Raw genomic sequence first — 10,549 nt, 5'->3', positions numbered from 1 at the left:
ATTGGGTGCATTGCCTGACTTTGCCCCTGTCTCAGCTCATCTGCTGCTGAAACCCTCATTCATGCCTTTGTTACCTCAAGACTTGACTATTCCAATGCACCCCTGGCTGGTCTCCTACGTTCTGGACTCGAGGTCATCCAAAACACTGCTGCCCGTGTCTTAACTCACACATAAATCCCATTCACCTATCACCCCTCTGCTTGCTGACCTACATTGGCTCCCAGTCAAACAGTGCCTTGATTTTAAAATTCTCATCCTTGTTTTCAAATTCCTTCATGGCCTCGCCCCTCCCTATCTTCGTAATCTCCTCCAACCCCTTAACCCTCCAAGATATCTGTGTTCCTCTAATTCTGGCTTCTTGAGCATCCCTGATTTTAATCTCTCCACCATTGGTGGCTGTGTCTTTAGTTGCCTAGGCCCTGAACTCTGGAATACCCTCCCTAGACCTCTCTGCCTCTCTACCTCGCTTTCTTCCTTTTAAGATACTCCTAAAAAACCAACTAACCTAACATCTCGTTCTATGGCTCAGTGTCATATTTTGTTTTACAATGCGCCTGTGAAGCACCTGTGGGACCTTTTATTATGTTAAAGATGCTATATAAATGCAAGTTCTTTCTTTACTACTGGGATTGGTCAGCCAAGAAGAATCTGAAGGTTGATAGGCTTGTTCTCACTTATTATCTTGTCCAAACAAAGATGGCTACTGAGCAGCCTTCCTTAGCATGTGGAGGCTATTGAGTGGTTTGGTTGTAAGGCATTCATCCATCGAATAAAAGCATCTTCTGCTCACCAAGATCCCACCTAGCTCTCTGTCGGTCAGTCTTGCGGCGGATACTTGAGTTTTTTTATTAACCCTGGTAGAGCAGCATGGGAGAGGTGTTCAATATAAGCTTCCTATTTCACAGCATCACATTAAAACCACTGTAGAGGGATTGTCCCTGTTAAACTGATGGAATTGTCAACTTGGCTCAGTGGTAGCACATTTGCCTCTGAATCAAGATTTTAAATTCAAGCATAGTAAAAGCAAAATCTGAAGTAAAAACCAGCAGGTAAATACTCAGCAGGTCAGGCAGCATCTGTGGAGAGAGAAGCAGAGTTAATGTTTTCAGGTGTGTGACCTTTCAACAGAACTCTTGAGTATTTCCAGCATTTTCCGTTTTTATTATAAATTCAAGCCCCACACCAGCAATGGCACAGCTAATCTAGGCTGACTTTTCAGTGCAATACAGAGCGAGTGCCGTATTGTTGGAGGCCCTGCCTGTTTGTGGGACCTTGTGTGTAGATTAATGGCAATGTTTGCGTAGCCTCTGCTAATGTTCAGATGTAGGGAGACTGATGAAGAAGGGCTGTAATACTGGTCTTTAACAGTGTAGCACTTGGCCTTCAAGAATTAGGTAGTATGTTCAAGTGCATGGCTTCCTGTTACTAAGATCATGGTTTCCTTATTTGGATAAATATGGTCTGCTCCTGTTTGGGTGACTGGATGGAGTGAGGTGTTTTACATTGTTATTGGCCACCTCAAGTTGCTTGAGTCACACTTCCTGTTGGCTGATCATGAAATGCATTGACAGCTGTTGTCAAAGTCTCTCAGCTTCTATGCTAGCTTGTCAGCCAAAGCATGCAACAGGGTGATGAGTGGCTTATTATGGGAAGGAAGTAGGTGAACCTTTCAGAGTAAAAATTCTTTAAAATGTATTTAGAATATTTAAGCAAACTGCAGGGTAGAACTGACTCCGCCATATTATTGTACAAATGCCCTAACACATGCATGCCAAATCCTTAAAAGAGGTGCTGGCCCTTTTATTTTAAAGTTAACCCCTCCAATAAACTAGCAGGGAGCAGACTTTGCAGCGTGTTGAGCAATTGTTAACAGTAATTTATATCCAATAGGTTACAGCTCCACAACGAATCTAGAAACGTGTGATTTTCCCTCATATCAGTTGGGAGTTGACAATAGCATCCACAAACACGCACTGCATTTAAGGCAGCTGCCTCAATGGCCCAGTTTAAGGATGGCAGTAACTGACCCACACAGATCAGTAAGAATTCTACTTTAATTTACAGTCTCTGCTAAGTTAGTTGATCGCTAGTGGTGGTGGAAGGTAGTACAATTGGCCTCAGGTTTCGGGGGAGGCGAGGAATTGGTCTGGTCTTGATTGCAATTCAGTTACCTTTGCTGGCATGTGTGATGGGTATTAGATGAGGGTAGAATCAGGTTCAGTTATGGTGTCACACATGTTAGAGTTGCCTAGACACATTGGCATGAATCAGGTAATGTAGTGGAGGACATCGGGTGGCTGGAGAATTAAAACATAGAAAATAGGAGCAGGAGTGGGCCATTCGGCCCTTCGAGCTTGCTTCGCCATTCATTATGATCATGGCTGATCATCCAACTCAGTAACCTGTTCCCGCTTTCGCCCCATACCCTTTGATCCCTTTAGACCCAAGAGCTGTATCTAACTCCTCCTTTAAACATACAGTGTTTGGGCCTCAACTGCTTTCTGTGATAGTGAATTCCACAGGCTCACCACTCTCTGGGTGAAGAAATTTCTACACACCTCAGCCCTGAAAGGTTTACCCCGTATCTTTAGACGATGACCCCTGGTATTGGACTCCCCCACCATCGGGAACATCCTTCCTGCATCTACCCTGTCAAGTCCTGTTAGAATTTTATAGGTTTCTATGCGATTCCCCCTCACTCTTCTGAACTCCAGCGAATATAATCCTAACCGACTCAATCTCTCCTCAAACGTCAGTCCCGCCATCCCAGGAATCAGTCTGGTAAACCTTCGCTGCACTCCCTCTATAGCAAGAACATCCTTCCTCAGATAAAGAGACCAAAACTGCGCACAATATTCCAGGTGTGGCCTCACCAAGGCCCTGTATAATTGCAGCCTCTCGCTATGAAGGCCGACATACCATTTTCCTTTTTTACCACCTGTTGGACCTGCATGCTTACCTTTAGCAACTGGTGTACGAGCACACCCAGGTCTCGTTGCATTTTCTCCTCTCTCAGTTTATAGCCGTTCAGATAATCTGCCTTCCTGTTTTTGCTACCAAAGTCGATAACCTCACATTTATCCACATTATACTGCATCTGCCATGCATTAGCCCACTCACTCAACTTGTTCAAATCACCCTGAAGCCTCTCTGCATCCTCCTCACAACTCACCCTCCCACCCAGTTTTGTGTCATCTGCAAATTTGGAGATATTACATTTAGTTCCCTCATCTAAATCATTGATATATATCGTGAATAGCTGGGGTCCTAGCACCAATCCCTGCGGTACCCCACTAGTCACTGCCTGCCATTCGGAAACAAACCCGTTTATTACTACTCTTTGTTTCCTGTCTGCCAACCAATTTTCTATCCATCGCAATACATTACCCCCAGTCCCATGCGCTTTAATTTTACATGCTAATCTCTTATGTGGGACTTTGTCGAAAGCCTTCTGAAAGTCCAATTAAACCAGATCCACTGGCTGTCCCTCATCAACTCTACTAGTTACATCCTTGAAGAATTCTAGTAGATTTATCAAGCATGATTTCCCTTTTGTAAATCCATGCTGACTCTGCCTGATTCTACCACTGTTCTCTAAGTGCTTTGCTATAAAATCTTTGATAATGGACTCTAGAATTTCCCCCACTACTGACGTTGGGCTGACTGGTCTATAATTCCCTGCTTTCTCTCTACCTCCCTTTTTAAATAGTGGGGTTACATTAGCTACCCTCCAATCTGTAGGAACTGTTCCAGAGTCTACAGAATCTTGGAAGATGACCAGCAATGCATCCACTATTTCTAGGGCCACTTCCTTAAGTACTCTGGGATTCATACCATCAGGCCCTGGGGATTTATCGGCCTTCAATCCCATCAATTTCCCGAACACCATTTCTCTACTAATACTGATTTCCTTCAGTTCCTCTCTCTCACTAAGCCCTGTGTTCCCCAACATTAAGGAGTCAGTGTGTTGATGAAAATATAGAATTAGATAGGGAGCGGTAGGAGAATGTGGGTAGGAATAATCCAAAATAAAGTACGTGGGGCTGAAATGTGCATCAGTGAACTGTTCAGCTGTGGAAGCATCACACCCAGCTGATACTGCCTAATCCTCGGATGCACTTTCCTGCCAGGGTCACTGGACAGCTATTGAGAGCAGGGATCCTAGCTGATGTCCTTTCTCGCCCTTCAAACCCAAGCCATAATGTCCGAGAGCTGCCCCAGCAAAGATCAGTTAACTGAATCCAGACCTAGGATCGATCCAAGGAGCTTCCTGCTCCTTAAAAAGAAAAGAAAGACTTGCCTTTCTATAGTGCTTATCACGACCCCGTATGAAACATATAAAATTCTTAAGAGACTTGACAGGATAGAAGCTGAGAGGCTGTTATTCCTGGCTGGCGAGTCTAGAATAGGGGTCACAGTCTCAGAATAAGGGGTCAACTATTTAGGACTGAGATGAGGAGGAATTTCTTCACTCAAACGGTTGTGAATCTTTGGAATTCTCTTCCTCAGAGAGCTGTGGATACCCAGTCATTAAGTACATTCAGGGCTGAAAGCGGGAATCCAGGGATAGGATAGGAATGTGGAGTTGAGGTAGCAGATCAGCCATGATCTTGTTGAGTGGTGGAGCAGATTGAAGGGGTCTATGGCCTACTCCTGATCCTATTTCTAATGTTCTTTTGTAATTGGACCAGGGTGAACAGATGTAAGTCGATCCTTGTTTTAAGATCTCACATTCTCATCCCTTTTATATTTTATTATAAATTCCTATGTGCGCATTTACAATAAAAATCTCTATATAAACTTGTCACACTATAATTACAGCTTTGCACCTGTGGTGGTGCTGTAGCAGCTCCACAAGGGGAGGGTGTAACTACATCCTGATTAGTTTAGTTTAGAGATACAGCACTGGAACAGGCCCTTCGGCCCACCGAGTCTGTGCCGTTCATCAACCACCCATTTATACTAACGCTACACTAATCCCATATTCCTACCACATCCCCACCTGTCCCTATATATTTCCCTACCACCTACCTATACTAGGGGCAATTTATAATGGCCAATTAACCTATCAACCTGCAAGTCTTTGGCATGTGGGAGGAAACCGGAGCACCCGGAGGCAACCCACGCAGACACAGGGAGAACTTGCAAACTCCACACAGGCAGTACCCAGAATTGAACCCGGGTCGCTGGAGCTGTGAGGCTGCGGTGCTAACCACTGGAAAAAATGGAAATAAGCAACTTAGGAAAAAAATGACAGTGTGTGCAGGGAAAGCTTTTTGATATCGTCTTTACAAAAGTCAGTCTGATCAAATGAGCAAAGAATGCTTGAAATTGGAATTACCTGCAGAAAGAGGCCATTCGGTCCATTGTGCCTTTGTCGGCTCGTTGAAAGAGCTACCTAATTAATCCCACTCCCTTGCCCTTTCCGCATAGCCCTGTAAATTGTTTCCATTCAAGTCTTCATCCAGTTTTCTTCAAGTTCCTATTGAATCTGCTTCCCCCACCCTTTCAGGTGGTGCATTCCAGATTATAGCAACTCGCTGCACAAAAGAAAATGTTTCTTCATGTTGCCTCTAATTCTTTTACCCATCACTGTAAATCGGTGTCATCTGGTTTCATGGAGCCACAGAGCAGTACAGCACAGAAGGAGGCCGTTCAGCCCATCGAGTCTGAGCCGGCTCTTTTGAACAGCAATCAGATCCTCTCCCTGGTTCTTTACTCATATCCCTGCAATTTTATCTCCTTCAAGCATTTATCCAATTCCCTTTTGAAGGCTATTATCGGATCTGTATCTGTCATCCTATCAGGCAGTGCATTCCAAATGCTAACCACTGGCTTTGTTAAAAAATTATATATATATGAAACCTCATGTTGACCCTTTTGCCATTCTGCTGAAATTGAGGACTTTTGGGGGGGTGGGGGATGGTAGTAATTAGCCTTTTTAAAAAAAAAGTCAGAAATGTGTGGTTTGTTGCAAGTTCAATGTTTTTCGTGGTGTGTGCTTCCTCCCTCCCGCGCCCCATTTGCCAGTGTGTATGGATGAGAAACGCAAGAGCGATCTGGCTGAGCTTTGACTGGCTTTTATTAAAGCCTGTGTGGGTGGCTCCAGTTTGCTGATGTCACTGATGGAAGCCAGGCAAGAGCTTCAAAGACCTTCATTGTTGGATGTGTAACGTAAGCAAGTCTCCCAGTGCTGGGGGTGTGTGTATGTGTGTTATAGAGAGAGGGGGTGGGCAGCAGGCTCAGGAAAAGCAGCTTCATATGTATCGCACAGCCTCACCACTGCTTCGAGCAGCTAATTCACCAAAAGAAAAGTAAAATTGGGTTTGAATCACTGCTACAAAAAAAATGGGTGCGGTGTGTGTTCGCTAAGTTTCAGACCTGACTGCAAACAAGAAAAGTACTTTCTTAAATCAAGTGTTGAGTTCCAACCCCCCCCCCCCCCCCACCCCCCCCCTCTGCTTTTGGATTTGAAGCAGACAACCCTGAGGGGGGTTTGGAGTTGGAATTCTTTTAACCAAACGTGGGAGACTTCCAAGGAAAAAAGACAAGAAGGGGGCAAATAAAAAGGAAATCACTTCGAATTGAAGTTTAACAAATGAAAATGCTGGAGATTTGCCGTAAGCTGGTGGGGTGTAAATCAAGGAAGACTCTGTCTGCTTCATCCAGCTGCTACCTGGAAGGTAAGGCTTTAAGTGCCTTAGGAAAGGAGGCGAATCAAGAGAGAGGCCCTGAAGTAAATTCCTTAGCTCTAGAAAAACCTTTGCAGAGGCCTCTGCTCTCATGTGGCTGAGGAGAGGGAGAGATAGCAGCTTGCGTAGGCAGAGACGTAAACAGCTGAATTTTGGAAGACATTTTGCTCTTTGCCAGAGTAGCAAACTTTTATACTCGTGATTCCATCCCCCACATGTAAGATTCACTCCTAATAGAAATGGATGCACTTTAGCCCCAAGTGCTTACTTATAGATTGGTCATGTTTTAAAATGAGAGTTTCCTTAATGTAAAAGCTGTTAAAAATGTTAGTACACCAGAGAGCGAAAAAATTCAGCCAGTTGGGGAAAATGTGTAACCCTGAAGCATGTTGTCTTCTGCTGCTGTGCAGCAATTACTCCCTGTTGAATTCTTAGTTCTTTGCAGTTTTTTTTTGTATTGCTATAACTTCCAACCTTCCCTGAAGCTTCACAATTAGGACTGCAGCATTTATGGTAAAGTTGAAATATCCTGGAATATTTATTTTCCAGCTGTTTTAGCAAGTTCAGATGAACGAATCTTGTAATCACTAAAACACCAGTACAGTTTACTCGGGACAGGATAGACATAGATCCTTCATAAATAAAACAGCAAAATGCCGTTTGTATAACATGCCTCATCCGAAGCTCACTTTTTACATCAATTGCAAAGGATGCACTAAAGGGAAGGAATGTGCAGGAAGGAGATGCTTTATTAGTAATGATTATGTAGATTTACTTTTTGTTCCAGTAGATGCCCCATATCAAAGTTAACACATCTTTAACCCTCCACCCAAATTATTTGTAAAGTTGAGACAATTTGAGATCGACAGAGTTTGTTTCCTTTATGGAACATTGCCTGAAGGTGCAGATTGGGACAGAACTTAAAGTAATACTTTGTTGTAATTCATAGGATGTGATGTTATTTATAAGATCAGAAGTATTATGCCATGATTAATGCTAAAGTTGGAGTTGTGTGGAACGTTTTTTTGAAGAGGTAACCGCGAGGGTTGATGGGGGCAATGCTGTTGATGTGGTGTACATGGACTTGTAAAAGGCATTTGAGACAGTACCACTCAATGGACTTTAATCAAAATTATAGCTCATGGAATAAAAGAGACAGTAGCAACATCAGTACACAGTTGGCTGAGTGACAGGAAACCAAATAATGGTTAATGGATTTTTTTTTATTCGTTCCTGGGATGTGGACGTCCCTGGCTAGGCCAACGTTTATTGCCCATCCCTAATTGCTCTTGAGGTGGTGGTGAGCTGCCTTCTTGAACTGCTGCAGTCCATGTGGTGTAGGTACACCCACAGTGCTGTTAGGAAGGAGTTCCAGGATTTTGACCCAGCGATAGTGAAGAAACGGCGATATAGTTCCAAGTCAGGATGGCGTGTCGTTTGGAGCGGAACTTGCAGGTGGTGGTGTTCCCATGCATCTGCTGCCCTTGTCCTTCTAGGTGGTAGAGGTCATGGGTTTGGAAGGTGCTTGGTGCATTGCTGCAGTGCATCTTGTAGATGGTACACACTGTTGCCACTATGCCTCAGTGGCGGAGGGAGTGAATGTTTGTGGATGGGGTGCCACTCAAGCGGGCTGCTTTGTCCTGGATGGTGTCAAGCTTCTTGAATATTTTTCAGGCTGGAGGAAGGTTTGTGGTGGAGTTCTCCAGGGGTCAGTCTTGAGACTCTTGCTTTTCCTGATGCATATTAATGACTTGGACCTTGGTGTACAGGGCACAATTTCAAAGTTTGCAGAAGATAGGAAACTTGGAAGCATTGTGAACTGTGAGGAGGATAGTGCAGAACAGGGTTGTCCAACATACAGCCCGCGGGCCATAATCCGGTCCACCAAAGGTTTCAGAACTCGCTGGAAAACCCCGAGTCTGTTGGAAAACAACTGTTCCCGATATCAGCAGCTTACACCCATGAAACTGACAGCGCGATGTTTTTAAAACCAACCACTGAGCGTTCCGCGCTCTGCAACTGACCAGGGAGGGGGGCAGAGAGAGAGGGAAAGTGGACAGAGAGGAGGAGGGGAGCCGGGGGACAGAGAGAGGGGGCGGGGGGAGCAGAGGGAGGGAGGGGGGCAGAGAAGGAGAGAGGTGGCGGGGGGAGCAGGGGCAGGGCAGAGAGAGAGGGAGGAGGGGGGAGAGAGGGAGGGGGCAAAGAGGGAGGGAGGAAAGAGGGAGGGAGGAAGGGTTGCAGAGGGGGGACAGAGAGAGAAAAAGGGGGACACAGAAAGCAAATGGGGAGAGGGGATGAGAGAGAGAGAAAGGGGGGACAGAGAGCGAGGAACGCTGAGCGGGAAACAATGGAGACACGGGGTTGGAGAGAGAGAGGAGGAAAGATGGAGAGAGAGGGTGGGGGGAGAGGGAGACAGAGAGGGGAGTGGGGAGAGTGAGTGAAAATCATTTCCTTATGGCACAGAAGGAGGCCATTCTGTCCATTGGGCCCATGCCGGCTCTTTACAGAGTTCTGCAGTCAGTCCCACTCCCCAGCTTGATCCCTGTAGCCCTGCGAGTCTGTTTCTCTCAGGTGGCCGTCCAGCTTCCTCTTAATGTCATTGTCTCTGCTTCCACCACTCTTGTGGACAGCAGGTTGCAGGTCGTTATGCTTCCTCATATTTCCCCTGAATCTTTTGCACAAAGCTTTCAATCTGTGTCCCCTGGGGGGTGGGGGTGGTGAGGGGGGGAGAAAGCGAGAACCACACACACACACACACACACACACACACGAGAAATCAAGGTCTCCTGAAAGATGGACATCTATCCAGAATACTCTGCATCGCTGCATCAAATGTAATGCTTATGCAAGCAAAAATAATGCCAGGTATGTCACTAAATCAATTTGCAATGTAGTGACGAGAAATTAAGTCAATAAATTAGACTTCTCATTTAAAACTTCACAAAAATGCACATTTGTTGTTTTTATCAGTAAGATCAATTTTTATTGCCTTTATCTTTCGAAATTTGCTCACTGGCCCCTCCAGGCCGAGCAAAGTTCGTAATGCAGCCTTCCGCCCAAAAAGGTTGGCCCTGGTGTAGAACTCCAAAAGGACATAGACAAGTTGGTGGACTGGACAGACAGGTGGCAGATGCCGTTCAATGCAGAGAAATGTGAAGTGATTCATTTTGGTAGGAAGAACATGGAGATTCAATATAAAATAAAGGGTACAATTCTAAAGGGGGTGCAGGAGCAGCGGGACCTGTGTGTATATGTGCATAAGGCATTGAAGGTGGCAGGACAGGTTGAGAGAGCAGTTGTTAAAGCATACAGTATCCTGGGCTTTATTAATAGGGTCATAGAGTACAAGAGCAAGGAGGTTATTTTGTACTTGATAAGACACTAGTTCAGCCTCAGCTGGAGTATAGCATCTAGTTCTGGGCACCGCATTTGGGGAAAGATGTGAAGGCGTTGGAGAGAGTGCAGAAAAGATTCATGAGAATGGTTCCAGGGATGAGGAACTTTATTTACGAAGATAGATTGGAGAAGTTGCGACTATTTTCCTTGGAGAAGAGAAGGTTGAGAGGAGATTTGATGGAGGTATTCAAGATCATGAGGGGTCTGGACAGAGTAGATCGAGAGAAACTGTTCCCTTTCATGTAAGGATTAAGAACGAGAGGGCACAGATTTAAGGTAATTGGCTAAAGAAGTAATAGCAACATGAGGATAAACTTTTTCACGCAGCAAGTGGTTAGGATCTGCGATGCACTGCCTGAGTGTGGGGTAGAGGCAGGTTCAATCGAGGCATTCAAAAGGAAGAAGGTACCTGAAAAGGAGGAAAGTACAGAGTTATGGGGAGAAGGCAGGGGAATGAGACG

The 10,549-nt window shown here is 45.1% G+C and overlaps 1 protein-coding gene across 2 annotated transcripts in view; it reads left to right on the top strand.

Moving 5' to 3' along the window:
• The window catches only part of abl1 (c-abl oncogene 1, non-receptor tyrosine kinase), a 199,941-nt gene that overhangs the window by 71,332 nt on the left and 118,060 nt on the right, over positions 1-10,549 (top strand). Inside the window, exon 1 of one of the 2 annotated variants that reach the window (XM_068012143.1) lies at positions 6,198-6,683. The exons of the other annotated variant lie outside the window; for it this stretch is intronic. Coding sequence (XP_067868244.1) covers positions 6,599-6,683 — 85 coding nt within the window. The 5' untranslated portion in view covers positions 6,198-6,598. Of the gene's footprint in view, positions 1-6,197; positions 6,684-10,549 lie in introns of those variants that run through there. 2 annotated transcript variants of the gene reach the window in all.

This window comes from Heterodontus francisci, chromosome 32 (assembly GCF_036365525.1).
Source record: "Heterodontus francisci isolate sHetFra1 chromosome 32, sHetFra1.hap1, whole genome shotgun sequence".
Classification (NCBI taxonomy): domain Eukaryota; kingdom Metazoa; phylum Chordata; class Chondrichthyes; order Heterodontiformes; family Heterodontidae; genus Heterodontus; species Heterodontus francisci.
The sequence above is the reverse complement of the archived record's forward strand: the minus strand, read 5'-3'. Positions and strand labels throughout refer to the sequence as shown.